Raw genomic sequence first — 16816 nt, 5'->3', positions numbered from 1 at the left:
TAGGGTAATACTTTTCCAGTGGCCATTCATTAGAAGCAAGCAGAAAATACACAGGTTAACACTCGTTAAAAAGTACCGAAAGGGGTACAAGGCCAGCACACCGCCACAGATAACAAGTCATGGGGGAAAGCTGAGAGGCTTTCGGGCAGTAGTGACAGCGGAAATGAGAACTGTTACAAGTTTATGAGCAAAGCCAAAGCTACTGTTCTAAAAATTAAAAGTAGTCTGTTCATAAAGTAACCCCCAGGAAATCGAATTCTGAACAAGTCTTCAGGTATGAAAACTGTCAACATTGATTCATTTACCTTTGTACTACCATTTGAGGATTGTCTTTATTCATCGATATTGCTCATATAGCTCAATGGGTAGATCTGTCCATATTCTATTCAATGAGGACAATTCACTGGGGTAGTGTCCATGGGTAGCTCTGTAATATCACTTGCCGTGGCTAGCAAAATTGTTTGTAGCTTGCTAAACTTTCAACTTACCTCCAGGACTGTAATTGTGAATTAGCTGATAATTCGAGAGATTTGCGACTACATTCACGGCTTTTTAACTCCATGGCTGAACAAGGACCATGTGGTTTTTATGTACATCTGTCATTCTTGACCTTATAAATACAGTGCAGGGGCCAGCAAGCTACAGCCTGTGGACCAAACCCAGCCCACCGCCTGTGAGAACAATTTACTGGAGCACAGGCATGCTCATTTGTGGACGTATTATCGACGCTGCTTTTGCATAATAATGGCAAAGTTTAGTTGCAAAAGAGACTTTACGGTCTACAAAACCTAAAAGATTTACCATCTGGCCCTTAATAAAAAAAGTTTGCCCGTCCCTGATATAGCACAGCCTTGGAACCTGCTAGGCGTGGAATGAGAACCAGCCTAAAGACGCCCCAGACCTACTACGAAAGTGGGAGCCAACACCAATGAAACTTAAACAACAGGTTCCTGGTCTGAAGAACTTTTATTATTCTACATGTGAAAATGTTTACAAGTGAGAAACGGCACTTGAACAGAAGAAAATGTGGCGGCATGAAGCCGCCCCCAATTACGGTGCTTTGAAAATCATTTTTTAGCCCAAAGGCACCTACAGGCAAAAGACACGAGCCGCGTCGGAAACAAAAACAAGGCGCTCCTACCTCGATGAAGTCCGCCCGCGCGGGCATGTACCCCGCCATGTCCCGGGACAGCAGCGAGTCAAAAGTGGGTCGGGGAGGGTCATCTGCGGCTGGAAGGATTTAGAGTTTTTCTTACTTACTTTATAAAATATTGGCCTTAAAAAAGTGACACAGAAATAGTCCCCATTAATATTCCGAAATACTTTTGTTTGGAGACAGACAGTGTGTGGGAGAATACATAAAATTCAAAAGATTTTTGTAAAAATGAAAAAGATAAAGTATTATGGAAATAGGCTGATTTCTTAAAAAGGAAATCAAGACTTAAGGGATCCTTTAAGTAAATGTGGGGAAATTTACTCTGCTTTTTGCTTTTAACTTGCGGAAAAATAAAGGATCTTTTCTTTAATATTACAGAATGTAAGTATTTTACCCTGTCTCCTTCAGCTCCCTTATGCTGTAGGGCCAATCTCAATTTACAAAAGTCATCCAACTGAGAGGCTAAAACTACAAAAACGAAAAACAAAACAACAAGAACAAAACAGCCGCTGGATCTGGAAGTTGGCTGGAACTGGGTCCTAGCTCCGACACCCCTAGTCCCCTAAGTCCCCACTTGACCTTGCACAAATCACTGAAGCTTCTCAATCTGTTTCCTCGTGTGTGAAACAGAAGCACTCGCTCTGCCTAGCTCACTGGGCTCCTGTGAGGAACAAATGGTCTAATGGATTTGGGAGCAGAGCGCCAACATCCAAAGTACGATCCAAGCCCTGGCTGGCGTAGCTCAGTGGATTGAGCGCGGGCTGAGAACCAAAGTGTCGCAGGTTCGATTCCCAGACAGGGTACATGCCTGGGTTGCAGGCTATAACCCCCAGCAACCACACATTGATGTTTCTCTCTATCTTCCTCCCTTCCCTCTCTAAAAATAAATAAATAAAATCTTTAAAAAATGTTATTTAAAAAAAAACAAAACAAAAAAACCAAAGTACGATCCAAACAGGAGGTGTCATCAGGCTTTGAGTCAGTCAGCTATGAAACTGCTTCTGGAGAGTATGAGGAAAGGGAGGGAGGAAGGGAAAACATTCATATCCCATTACTCGTGCTCTGGGAGTCATTGAAGAAAGATGTCCATTTATAATTCATCTTGGTTTTGGTTATGTTTTGTTAGAAGACCCATGGGTCCCTCAGCCACATGAGGTTTAAAAAATAAAGTGTGCTGTTACTGCCACAACCAAGTGAACAAAAATAACAAACTGCTTCTTGGACTTAACATTAAGATAATTAATAATCGATGATAATGAGTCAAATACTGGACTTAAGTAACTAATATGTATAATCATAAACACTCCAAAGGAATTGTAAAACACCTTGCATTCACAATAGCATGGAAAGGCTGGTTCATTTTGCAATCTCACCCCGAAGAGGCAGGCATTAAGGTTAACTAACAGGTTAAACTTAAAGAGTCTCAGATGCAACTACACATTGGACCCAGGCACTCTGACATCCAGTACAGAACTCTGACCTCTGGGAGACATTTCCTCCTTGCCCCATTATGGCTCTGACTCTCAATAATGGCCATGCCAACTCATTCTATCTTTCATAAATTTGTTAGCTGTCCAAGTCATCACACCATTATTTATCTGCCATGCAACAGGGCCCAAAGATGACCTAAGTATTTCTTAAAAGGGAGGCACTTACAGTGAAATGGAATGGCTGTGTCAGCAGCTTTTGCCTCCTCTGCTTGCTTGAGGTTCAGCAGGGTAGATGCAAATAAAGGGTTGTTGATGAAATGTTTCATATAATGCTTCTCACACTCCTCCTTGGTCTTGGTACACATCTGATTGGCTACGTCCTGCCTAGAGGAATGTGAGGAAAAGAGAAGGCAAAACTGCTTTTAACTACACATAGTGGTAAAAACAAGGTTTGTAGCCCTGGCTGGCGTAGCTCAGTGGATTGAGCGCGGGCTGGGAACTAAAGTGTCCCAGGTTCGATTCCCAGCCAGGGTACATTCATGGGTTGCAGGCCAGAACCCCCAGCAACCGCACATTGAATCTCTCTCTCTCTCTCTCTCTCCCCCCCCCCTTCCTCCCTTCCCTCTCTAAAAATAAATAAATAAATAAAATCTTTAAAAAAAAAAACAAAAAAAACAAGGTTTGTTCTTTCCAAATTTTAAGTCCTATCCATGTAATGTCTGGAATTTGATACCTCCAAGGTGGCAGCATGGAGCAGGACAGTAAGACAAATATAAGCCTAATATTGGTGTAATCTGATAGTCCAAGATATAAAAACAGTATCTGAAAAGCCTTTTCCTTTCCATCAAAAGAAGGGAAAAATTATTAGAGAACTTGTAATTACCTTGTGAGTCTGGCCCCAGGGAAGAACTACTATAAATAATACACCACTTTGGAATGCTAAGAATGTATGTAAGTATAGTTTTATATTTGCATAATGTTTTTTTACAGTTTACAAAACACTTCACATGAGCAAACATTTCTTTACTAGAGCTCTTTCAATAGGCCAAGCATCAGCTAGAAACATAATTTAAATTAATCCTACCATTGATTATGTGGTGTACTATCTCAAAAGTACAGATGGAAAAACTGAGGCCTAAAGACACTGAGAAACTTGCTCAAGAACACGAAGCACATAAGTAATGAAGCCAGAATCTGCTCTCAAGACTCCTGACCGCAAGCCCAGAGGATGAAGAGGTAGAGGTGAAACCTCCCGAAGCCCCTTCTTAACCTTTCTTCTCCACAGCACTTTGTCTGTCCTTCTCACGAGGCATCACTATGCTCTGATTTGTGTACGTCAACCATATATGAACATATTTTGTATACACAGGTTCCGGCACAAATAACGTCCCTTTTTAATTACAAAATCATAAGCATGTAATTCTGCAGCATAACAATACCACACTCAAGCCACCATATGACCTTCTAGCTGAAATGTTCAAAGTGCTGTCCATCTTGTGTGAGACATTCATGCAGCCTACCGGCCACACTCAAGCAGGCGTTACTTCTGCTGGACCCTGTATCTAACACATATATAAAAAAGTCTGCCTGGGAAAAGTCCAGCCATTGTTACTATAACGAGAACAGTTTGCATGACTTCAATGTAACCTGGCAGCCAAGGAAAGTGGACTAGTCTGTACATATGTGAACAATGATGACTTCACTGTACTACTCAGTGGGGGTGCTAGGTTCCATTGAGTGAGCATGTGTACTGTGTGGCCGTCACATTCAAAATGAGTACCTAGAGCAATGAATCTGCATCACATTTTGCATTAAGCTTGAACATTCCTCTGCAGACTATTTGGATAACTCAGAAGGCTTTTGGGGATGATGCAATGAGTGCAGCACAAATAAAAGTGTGGCACAAACCCTTCAAAGGTAATCGAGAATATGTTGAAAGTGATCCACATTCTGGAAGGCCTGCAACAAGCAGAACACCTCGGAATGTTGAAAGTATACAGGCAATCAACAAAGATCAGCAACTGACAGTGCGTGAACTACAAGCTGATCAAGGGATTCCAAAAACTTTATGAGGTTTGACGCAGGATCTTGACCTGAAACACATCGTGGCAAAATTCATTCTGCAGCTTCTGCTACCACAGCAGGAGGAACATCGTGCTGCAGCTGCTAATAACTTGATTCAAACCGCTGCCAATGAATTGGATTTTCTCAAGAAGGTCATGACTGGAGATGAATTGTGGGTCTATGGTTATGATCTGGAAACGAAGGCCTGTCATCCAATTGGAAGTTGCCTGGTTCTCCATGCACAAAGAAGGTGCAGCAAAGTCACAGCAAGATCAAGACCATGTTAACCGTGTTTTGATCAGGGAAGTATTGTCCATCACAACTATGCCCCCACTCCAGGCTAAACAATTAATAAGGAATACTACCTCAATGTTCTCCATCGGTTGAAAGATGCAATCTGATGAAAACAGCCACAGCTATGGCTGCCACTGGTGATTGGCAGCTTCATCACGACAACGTGCCCACTCATGCATCACATTTTGAGCAGAGTTTTTTTGAGAAACATCAAATCAACCAGGTGACTCAGCCCCGCTACAGCCCAGATATGGTGCCCTGTGACTTCTGGTTTTTCCCCAAACTAAAATCACCTTTGAAAGGGAAGAGATTTCAGACTGTCAATGAGATTCACGAAAATACGACAGGGCAGCTAATGGCAACTGGGAGAACTGTGTGAGGTCTCAAGTTGCCTACTCTGAAGGGGACTGAGGTGTCATTGCCCTATGTACAATGTTTTTGTGTCTTGTATCTTCTTAAATAAATGTCTCTTTTTCATATTGCATGGCTGGATACTTCCTGGACAGACCACTTCATGTACACACACATATGTATGTATATATACTCCCCTTCTAGATTATAAGCTTCTTGAGGGCAGGATGTCATAATTTGTAACCCTAGCACCCTTACCAACAAGCTTAGTGCCTTACCCACAATGGACAGAGAAACAATAGTCTTTTTGTGGTCTATGCTAAGAGGGAAGGGGGACAGGGAGGATTAGCCATTTAGGAGCAACAGAATGACAAGCAAAAAATGGAAAACCAAAAAGGCTAAAGATGACTACTAAGTGTCTCATGAAAATTCACATTTTCTATCTTTTTTGGTATTCTCTGTAACAGATGATATTTTATGATGCTTCATAAATGCTGGATGAATAAATACAAGCAAAATGTGAACTAAACTCAACTCTCCTTCGGAGCCCTCGACATAAGGGAGGCAGCAGAACATATAGTCTACTAATATCCGGAAAGACTGTATGCACTAGGAAGGCAGGACAGAATGGAACTAGTTAAGACTCCTTCACTAACAAGCTATGTGATCATGAGAAACCATTTCAAGTCCCTTCCCTGAGCTTCAGATCCTTCGTGAACAAAATATATTTAATAATGCCTCTGCTATCTAGTTAACGAAATGATACCGTCAGTGTCAAAGTACTGACAGAAATGAAAGTGGTGGTGCTGTTACTAAGTGCTGTCGCCACTTAGGGCAACAGCAATGACTGCTGTCCAGCTCTGCCCAACTTGGACTCAGACAGATACTTGAAAGCTAAAACAGGGAATGTGAACAGGAAGTCTGTCGAACTGAACCTTGGGTAAGCTCTGGTCATTGCCTCAAGTCTGACTCAGTTAAAAGATGAGGGCATCCACAGCCAAGAAAAATGCACAGAATCAGAAAGGAGCAATGATTAATGATTCTAAATTGCCCCAATATTCAGGAGGGAATAACCAACCTCCCTCCATCTGGGGCTATTGATATATCCAAAATGATCTTCAGGGTTGCCCAGTCAGAGACCATGAAACATCCCATATCCCCGGAAGGCATTCAGGAGGACTTGTCTCTAAGTCATGGGTCAATAGAAAAGCAACATATGATCTCCCCCCAACACATGATCTGAAACTTCTCTTTCTGAGGCTCCTCCCTTTACTCTTTGAGAGCATCTTCTTCTCTAAGCCCACTAGGGCAGGAGAAGCTGCAATACCAAGCTCTTACCAATTTCCAAAGCCACAGTCCATCACAGCTTCTAAAAGGGCCATTTCTTCTTGAGCAGTCCAGCTGGGGTCAAGAACAGGAAAATCTGAGGTCTAAGAAAGAAAAAGGTTTGCATAAGAATGGATATAGAAATGGAACTAGAAAACTCAATTGTAATACTAATTTATGTCCTTCTCAAAACCTATTCTCTTTCAGGAACTATTCTCATGGTGGTCTATCGCCCTTATTCCTATTTCCACAATCAAGGGTCTCCAATAAATATTACCATCCATAAGTGCCATGTAACTCAAGCAGAAGTATATACATACATATATATTTTTTTAACTTAGTACAAAGGTAGAGATATTTTATTATGCTCCCATGTAGCTAAGAGGGGAATACATGTATATACATTTATTTTTTAATTTAAAAAAATATTTTATTTATTTATTTTTAGAGAGGGGGAACGGTGGGAGGAAGGAGGAGAAACATTGATGTGAGAACCACTGATCGGTCACCTTCCATATGTGCCCTGCACCACGACTGGGCCCAAACCTACAACCCGGCCGTGTGCCCTGCCCAGGAATCGAACTGGAGACCTTTTGCTTTGTGGGACAAGGCCCAATCAACTAAGCGACACCACCTGGGGCTATTTATTTATTTTTTAAATGGAAGAATAACCCATACATTTAAAAGAAAAGGTCACCGATGGGGGAGGGATGACGAGAGCAGGTGGAAAGGACAGGGATAAAAGCTATCCCTCTCTGAGTATTCCCTGTTTTGCAGATTTGACTTTGAAACCATATATACTGTATATAATTATTAAATTTTAAAACCATAAGAATTAAAAGCAAAATGTAATAAACATATAAATTAATTTTAAGGCATAACCACACAACTATCTTAGTTGACTTTAATAATAATTTGATTGCACATCTGTAGGATATAACGGTACCTTAAAAGTAAAAGGAACTGCCAAAGTAACCCTTAACCTATTTTTAGTAGTCTTTGTGTACTCTGAGATTATTGCATGTGGCTGTGTTACGGGGTAAAGCAAATAAATAATTGCTGGCATCATTGGGCAGTGGGATTTTAGATCTATGAAGTTATGTAAAACTTTTTCATCTTATATTTGAACTGAAAGTTTTAGCATAAACTCATGATGTATTTTGTATTAAAAGAATAATTTCCTAACACTTGTTCACTGGAAGGTCTAGAAACAATGACCCACCCAGCAGCAATAAGTGCTTCTATTACCTACTATGCAGTCTCTAAATACTATTTTCCACTAAAGGGACTTGGGCTCCTTGAAGAAAAAGCTGATTCTAGCTTTGGGTCAGGAAATGTACAAGGTACATTGGAACATTTTGTCATACTGGAAAGCAAAGAGGCTCTCAAAGACTATTAAGTGTCATGTCAAAAGGATTCAGAGACTAACCTGTAGAGGCTCCCACTAACCAAAAATGGAACATTTTGAGCATTAAAAAGGATAACCACTGCAAAGGTTTGAAACACATAAAGCATTATAAATATCTAGGGGTGCCAGGAAACCAACTACTATTTCAAAACCAGAAAAAAAAAAACCCAAAACGAAATAAGCCCCCGCTGGTATGGCTCAGTGGATTGGGTGCCAGCCTGCAAACCAAAGGGTCACTGGTTTGATTCCAATTCCCAGTTGGGGCACATGCCTGGGTTGTGAGCAGGGTACCTGGTGGCACTCAAGAGGCAACCACACATTGATGTTTCTCTCCCTCTCTCCCTCCCCTCCCCTCTGTCTAAAAACAAGTAAAATCTTTTTGCAAAAAGGAAATAATCGCCCTGGCTGGCGTAGCTCAGTGGATTGAGCGCGGGCTGCGAACCAAAGTGTCGCAGGTTCTATTCCCAGTCAGGGCACATGACTGGGTTGCAGGCCACGGCCCCCAGCAACCGCACATTGATGTTTCTCTCTCTCTTTCTCCCTCCCTTCCCTCTCTAAAAATAAATAAATAAAATCTTAAAAAAAAAAGGAAATAATCAAGTATTTATCCTGCCTTTCCTGTAGAAACTCTACCTAAGGGTGATCACACAGATAATGATATGAACTATCTTTTTACAGAATTTAAGTCAAATTAAAGAAGTAACAGAATTAAAAGATAACTACTTTGTAATCCCCAATAAATTAATAGATCTAGCCCTGGCTGGCGTAGCTCAGTGGATTGAGCGCTGGCTGGGAACCAAAGTGTCCCAGGTTCGATTCCCAGCCAGGGTACATTCCTGGGTTGCAGGCCAGAACCCCCAGCAACCACACATTGATGTGTCTGTCTGTCTGTCTGTCTGTCTCTCCCTCTCTCCCTTCCCTCCCTAAAGGTAAATAAATAAAATCTTAAAAAAAAATTAATAGATCTAGACAATGATCATAAATATAATATGGCCATTAAATCTAACTACCAAATTATAGGGAACACAAAAAACAGAGGAACATATTAGTTAGCAAAATTCAGCCTGTATTAACATCTATTAAGACAACTCAGTTGAAAAAATCAAATAAACTATAAGGAGTGAGAGAAAGAGTGAGGGAAGGTTAGGGAAGAACCATGGAATAGAAAATATATGAGGCAACTAACTGGAATGTATGGATCTTATTTATATCACAATTAGAAGAAATGATAAACGTTGGAATGCCCTGGCTGGCATAGCTCAGTGGATTGAGCGCAGGCTGGGAACCAAAGTGTCCCAGGTTCGATTCCCAGCCAGGGTACAAGCATGGGTTGCAGGCCATAACCTCCAGCAACCGCACATTGATATCTCTGTCTCTCTCTCTCTCTCTCTCTCCCTTCCCTCTCTAAAAATAAATAAATAAATAATCTTAAAAAAAAAAGAAATGATAAACGTTGGAAAAAACTTTATGATACCACTGTACACTTACGATACCGCAGAACAGCTAAAGTAAAGAAGCTGATTGGTCCCAAGCCGACGCGCATGCGCGGCGATCAGAGCTCTGAGGCACTGCGGGCAGGGGTGTGAAATGACGCAACCACTAAGGAAACTTTTTGACAGTTTCTTACACGTTAATCATTTGTTCTATGACCCAGCAATTCCACTCCTAAGTATTTATCTAAGAAAACTGGAAATATATATCCACAGAAAGCTTTGAACAAGAATGTTTGTAATATTCAAAAACTAGCCAAAGCCCAGGTGTCCATCAACAGAATGGATAAACAGTGTTATAGTCTCACCATGGAATACCACACAGTAACAAAACGAAATGAACTATACAATATGGATAAATCTCAAAACCATACTGAGTAAAAAAAAACAACCCCAAAATAGAAACAAAAGTACGTATAGTATGAATCCATTTATATGTAGTTGTAGAATATGCAAAACTAATCTATGGTAATAAAAATCAGAACAGTGATTTTTCATAGGTGGAGAATGGAATAGAGATTTTTAAAAAACCTTCTATGAACTGATTGGGGAAATGTGAAAAGTGACTTGAATGACTTCTACATTTTAGGAAAGTCTAATAAAGAATTTATAGATAAAATGATATGATGTTTGATTTGCTTTAAAGTAATCTGAAGAGTTGGGGATTTACATTAATAGGCCATGAGTTGATCATTTTAAGAGCTAATAACAAGTGCATGGGAATTTATTATACTACATATGGTAGTTGGTTCCAGTGGTGGCTCTCAATGAGCTTCTCCGGGAATTCACATCCTTGTGTGGTCCCTTCTAATACCGGTTGGACCTGTGACTTGCTTAAGAAGGCCTAGCAGCTTCCACTTTTGTGCTCTTAGGATTCCTGAGCCACATCAGAAATAGCCTCTTTGCTGGCAAGACCATGTGGAAAGGTAACTTGGAGAAGGAGAGGCCCTAAGACTACTGGAGAAGAACCAAGGCCTCAGGCAGTTAAGATGTTCCAGCTAACTCCCAACCCATCCAAGCCATCCTCTTGAGGTGCCAGGGTATGTGGAAAAAAGCCCCTTGGACTTCCAGCTCCAGCACTGGAACTGAAAGCTATCCTAACCATGCCCAGTCTAACCTGAATTCCTGACCCACAAAACTGTGGGAGATAGTATGGTTGCTATTTTAAGCCACAAAAGTTTGCAGTAGCTGTTAGATAGCAATAGATAAGTGAGACACCATTCTCTCTATATTAGTATGTCTGAAATTTCCTGAGTTTTTAAAAAAGTGACATAAGAGGTCTTCAGATTACCTAGCCATTTATAAATGGTTATATCTTTTGTTAATGACAAAAATACTGTGGTGATTTGTGAAATTACACTACTAATAATCAATACATGTTTATCTGAGCATGTAGTGTAAACATGCTTAACACATGGGGTACAATGAAACCAGAGAGAGAAATTCATGCGTCTACATTAAATTCATATAATCACTCAACCTGGCCAGTGCCAAAAATACATGTAAATATGACAACTCATAGTTGAAGAGCCTGTGTTATTTCTAAAACTGTATTTTGGAATATTAGCCCTCATCAACTTTACTGTAAGATAAGTGAGAAAGACTTTGTACATCAAAAATAAATAAATAGACATAACAGTTTTTCGTGAAGTTTTATCAATGTTACTTAATTTCCAGACCCCACCCTAGCCCGACTGAACCAAAACCTCTAACAGAGGGGCTCAGAAATTCCCATTTTTTAAGAAGCTCCCCATGTAGTCCTTCTGCACTCAAGTTTAAGAATCACTGGTATAAAGGGTGTGGCAGAAAGTGGTGCCTTGACTTGTTCAAGGTTCTAAGAATTATAAGACAAAAATAGACATAGGACTCAGAAATCTTAATGCACCACCCACCACAGCATGAGTAACTTCCAAAAATACAGCACTTCAAGATGACAAAAGTACTGAAAACCATTTAAAGCTTTCTGAGGCTTCACATGCAAAATAAATAAATAAAATAAAACATAAATCTAGCTTGAGTTGCTTCATGTGCAGAAAGCCAAAACTGGGCCATCATTCCCACTGAGGGACATTCTTCTTTCCCTTATCTGGGAGTAGATAAGTCTGGCAGAAAAAAGGAGAAAATATTCGCAACCTCCAAAAGCTCCCCAAAAGTAAAAGAGAGAATTTTAAAATGTGCGTGTATGGATGTTGAACGTCTGAGAAAGGATGATGTAACCAGAAGAATAAAGTGGACCTGGAGTGAAACTCAGTACCTTCAGCATTATGCAGAAGACACTGTGCCCAGAACAGCTCGGGTACTCCTGGTCAGCTTTCCTACAGCGAATGACCATCAACCTATTGAGCCTATACCTAATATTCTTTAAGGAATTCTTTTCACAATTCAAATGAGTAAGTGTGTTATGGCTCTAGGCATTCTTGAGTGAATTTGGGAACAAATAAACCAGCTGTCTGAAGATCTGATAACCTTGGTGAAATGCCCTCAAAGCCATAGCTACTTGGACCACACTTCACTCATTTTGCAATTAACAAAAGGGGGAAAAGGTACTGATAGGAAAAGATATTCCACAAGTTACCAGAGACATGCCGGTTATAATGAGTTACCACTATACACCTATCAGAATGGCCAAAATCCAGAACAGACAACACCAAATGCCAAGGAGAACGTGGAGCCATGGGCACTCTCATTCACTGCTGGTGAGAATGCAAAATGGTACAGCCACTTTGGAAGACAGTCTGGCATTTTCTTATAGAACTAAACATACTCTTACCATGCGATCCAGCAATTGAGTTCCTTGGTATTTACCCAAAGGAGTTGAAAACATGTCCACACAAAAAACTGCGCATGGATGTTTAGAGCAGCTTTATTCATAATTGCCAAACCTTGGAAGCAACTAAGATGTTTTTCAGTAGGTGAATAGGTAAATAAACTGTGGTACATGAAGACAATGAAGTATTATTCACAGCTGAAAAGAAACGAGCCATCAGACCATAAAAAGACATGGAGGAAACTTAGATACACAGTACTAAGTGAAAGAAGCAAATATGAAAAGGCTCTGTACTCAATGGGTCCAACTATAAAACATTCTGAAAAAAACTATGGAGACTATAAAAAGATCAGTGATTGCCAGGGGACAAGGAAAGGGATGGACGAACAGGCAGAGCAGAGAGGACTTTCAGGGCCATGAAACTATTCTGTATGATACTATAAAATGGTGGATACATGACATTATATATTTGTACAAACCCTCAGAAGATACAACACCAAGAGTGAATTCTAACGGAAACATGGACTTTGGGTGATAACAAAGTATCAGTGTAGGTTCATCAATTGTAACAAATGTACAACTCTCGTGGGGATGTTGATAGTAGGGGAGTGGAAGTGTTTGTGGGGGCAGGGAATATATGGGAAATCTCTGTACTTTCTACTCAATTTTGCTGTGAACCTATAGCCACTCTAAAAAACACAGTCTAGTATAAAAAAAAGTATTCCAAGTCTTGTAATTAAATTAGCAAAGAAGGTATTTAGAAGACAAAGTATTTAGACAGAGGTAGGGTAATGTAGGCCAGTTGGCTGCCAAAAACTCTTATTAAGGAACATATTTTCATTAATTCATTGTGGACAGGATCTGACTCTTAGCACTGTAAACCCAGAAATCCATCTTAACAGGACCTCACAAATAATCTGACTCAGAGATGCTGATTCACCCTTTTCTAAACTTCTAAGAGACTGAGGTAAACATACAATAGTGCTATGGTAAGCATAATCCTAAAGATGACCCCTTTCATCCCCAGGATTCCTGTCCCCTGATTGTCCACACACTAACAACACATTCACGTGAAGGGACTCTGCTGATGGGACTAAGGTACTCATCTATCGACCTCAGACTAGGAAGAGTCGCTTTCATTATCCAGCTGGGCCCAATGTAATCACATGGACCTTTAAAAGTAGAAGAGGGAGGCACGACTACTGTCAAGTATTAACAGATGCCCCAGCAGCTCTTTCCTGCAAGAAAAACTACATGGTGAACTGTAAGTTATGCTCTGATAACTGACAAAACTATCTTGACAAAGATATATACGCCTGACAAGCAACCAGGTATTTACTTTGGCTTTTTAAAGTGCCCATTTCTCTGGCTAGAGCTTGGAAGTACCCTATCCACATCTGCCTCTCATTCCTTCAATAGAGGTGGCAATACAATTAAATTACAGCCAAGCCTTACTCTGGCCTACAAGCCAGTCTGTCTCTTCAAAGTGACTTTATGTATTGTATCATTCACTCTATGTTCATTTTAAACTTAACTCTTAAAAGGTACCTAACTTTCCCACCGAAGGGGGACAGAGTATCAGTGGTAAGCATCACCACTAACCCCATGAACCATATGAAAACACCATCAGCCAAAACACACTGACAACACACCTACTGTATGTTTATCAATGAACCTAAAAAGCAGCATAACTCTTCTATCAATAAATCTCAAAGAGTGTTTTCTTCCTTCTAAGTTTGAAACAAAAATCTGAATATATAAAATGATTTTGGGGTTTAAATGCCTCAGTAGATCCATAAAACTCTGAAAAACTTACCGGGTAGTAATGACCTAATTCAGAAGAGGAGGAAAGAAAAGGGAAAGAGATCCTTAAAGGTGGAGAAAAAAAAAAAAAAACTAATTCCCATTGTAAGACTGGAAAAATAAGCAAAAATTTCCTACAACTTCATCATTACCATTATTTCATAAGTATGATCATTTTGATGTTTCTTGTACTCAAATCCTCGAGTGAAACACTGCAAAAAAGAGGAAAATTAAGTTATCAAAAAGCTACCTTTTGAAATGCTTTCTTAAAAAGTAGAAGATAGTCTGAGGGTATTCTACTCATAGGCTGAGTTATTAAGACTTCATTTAATCTTGTCTGCATCCACACAGGATGGTTCTATTCATGATCACAGCTTTTCTGTGATCCTCGGAGAGAATACAAAACAATCTGAAAGACGGACTTTTTCCTAGGACAGCAACTCCTTTGATAAAGCATAAGCCCCGGAATCAGATTGCCTATATTAAAATTCTAGATCCATGCTTACCATGGATCACAGACACATTTTTTCATAATTTAAAACTCTGAAATGAGGACTCATAATAAAAACTATATTATAACGTCCATCAGTTATTTTTACAATTCTGAAACTGGGATGCTTCTTATAATCAACAGTGCCTTGGATCCAATAAATATGGTATTTGTTGTGTGACCTTGAGCAAATTACTTATCCTTTTTTTTTGCCTGAGTGTCTGTTCCCATGAAATGGGAACACTAATTGTACTTACTTTATTGGGTTGTAGTGATGATTTCAGAATTAATTCATGTACAGTACTCAAAATAGTGCCTGGCACAGAGTATAATTAGTATTACTATTTTCATCATTATCCACAAGACAGTTTGTTCTCGTCTGTCACCTGCCCTGAAGAGCACTCTTCAATAAGACAATCAACAGTGTCATAGGTGCTATCGAAAGGCATTACCCTCCTCTTCTGTTTACTGTAGTCTCAGCACTTAACACCTCGGGCAAAAATGGTGTTAAGCATTAGGCTCATACAGAAATAGGAAATATGGGCACACCTCATTTTGCTGTGCTTCACTTTACTGCACTTCACAGATGTTGCGTTTTACAAATTGGAGGCAAGACTCTCCACTAGCAAAATAACTGTGACTGGCTTTATTGTGATATTTTCTTTATTACAGGGTCTAGAAATGAACCCGCAGTGTCTCTGAGATATGCCTGTATTCAACAATCTATCTTGTCCATCTGCTTTGTTCCCCAAGTTTGCAATGGTAATGCATGTACTGGAAGACTGACTGGAAGGAACAGATTTAGTAAGGTATGGTCCTTCTAAGCAATCGATAGTCATCTCTGAATTTATCACATCCATAAAACTGGCCCAGGTTAATGAGTTACCTGTAAGCAGAGGAAAAAAGGAGGTGGCCCACATTCTGCACATTTGATATAAGGCTCCATGAGGTAGGAGGAGCAGCCTCTGCAAGGTGGCTTATCAGAGGGATCACCTAGAACAAAAAGAAAACATACTAGCTTCAAAAAACCTTATCATTATCTTAAGGGCAAGTGGGTGAAAATCTGCAAACGACTACACAGGCAGTAAGCTGTGCTGGAAAGTTCATGGAGACACGAGGAGCCCATTCCAAGTAAGAAAACACAAAATTATGTTTGTTTTTATTCCAGAGCAGCTTTGTTCCCCACTGCAGTGAACCTACCACTTCAAACAGCATCAAAGCAGACGTGGCCCCTGCGAAGAAACTGACAAAGGCAGATTTTAACTGGAAGTTTCACCACACCCACAACTTATTTTTTCAGGGGAAAATAATGTCACATACCTACACAACACATAAATATTTATAGATAAGGAAAATCTAACAAAATGTTAATGATTGCTGAATCTAGGCAACAAGTAATCACTGTACTATTCTTTCAACTTCTCTATAAGTTTGAAAATTTTCAGAATAAAAAGTTGGGGAAAAAACTCTTTTAAGTATATCTTGGGATATACTACTTTATTTAATTTACTTTAAAGATTTTATTTATTTATTTATTTATTTATTTATTTATTTATTTTTAGAGAGGGGAAGGGGGGGAGAGAGGGAGAAAAATAGCAATGTGTGGTTGCCTCTTGTGTGCGCCCCCTACTGGGGATCCAGCCTACAACCTAGGTATGTGCCCTGACTAGGAATTGAACTGGAGACCCTTTGGTTCCCAGGCCAGTGCTCAATGCACTGAGCCATACCAGCCAGGGCTGGGATATACTACTTTAAATATGAGTTGGGATTTAAACCCAGAAAAGCTTCCTCCCTTTCTCCCACAATTAGCCAAGAACATAGCAGTTCCAATGTCTCTGAAGTATTAAGGTGAGGAGGACAAACCAAACTCTTAGTCATAAAAATGCAGACACGGAGGCCCCAAACTGCCTCTCTCCAGTCAGGGCAACCTAGCAAAGCAGTTCTCTGCGGATCAACAGCAGGAGTCTAAGAAAACACAGGCTTTGTAGGCAGATGTAAGGATTTTATCTGTTTGGCCTGGGGCAGGATTTCTTACCTTCTGTAATAGCATTTTCCTTCCTAAAATCAAAAACTCTTCTAGGCACTTTTCTCTCCTACAAGTGGTGATTATTGCTTTTTCATTTGTTTCTAAATGAAGACCAGGAGGAAAATGACGGGAAAGGAATGTAATCCTTCTGGCAATAGCTTCAAAATAAATACGAGGAACGGCAACTACCCTACTTTTCCCATTTCAAATT

At 40.0% G+C, this 16816-nt stretch overlaps 1 protein-coding gene across 5 annotated transcripts in view; it reads right to left on the bottom strand.

Moving 5' to 3' along the window:
• TADA2A (transcriptional adaptor 2A) overlaps positions 1–16816 on the bottom strand; it is a 49730-nt gene that overhangs the window by 22721 nt on the left and 10193 nt on the right. For 4 of the 5 annotated variants that reach the window (XM_036033626.1, XM_028521040.2, XM_036033624.1 and 1 more), the window contains exons 3-7: positions 15466–15572; positions 14242–14301; positions 6634–6725; positions 2813–2970; positions 1142–1230 (exon numbers count right to left, since the gene is read on the bottom strand). In XM_036033626.1, coding sequence (XP_035889519.1) covers positions 1142–1230; positions 2813–2970; positions 6634–6725; positions 14242–14301; positions 15466–15572 — 506 coding nt within the window. The remainder of the gene's footprint in view (positions 1–1141; positions 1231–2812; positions 2971–6633; positions 6726–14241; positions 14302–15465; positions 15573–16816) is intronic. The other variant, XM_036033628.1, reaches the window with a different exon arrangement.

Source organism: Phyllostomus discolor, chromosome 8 (genome assembly GCF_004126475.2).
Source record: "Phyllostomus discolor isolate MPI-MPIP mPhyDis1 chromosome 8, mPhyDis1.pri.v3, whole genome shotgun sequence".
NCBI lineage: Eukaryota > Metazoa > Chordata > Mammalia > Chiroptera > Phyllostomidae > Phyllostomus > Phyllostomus discolor.
The sequence above is the reverse complement of the archived record's forward strand: the minus strand, read 5'-3'. Positions and strand labels throughout refer to the sequence as shown.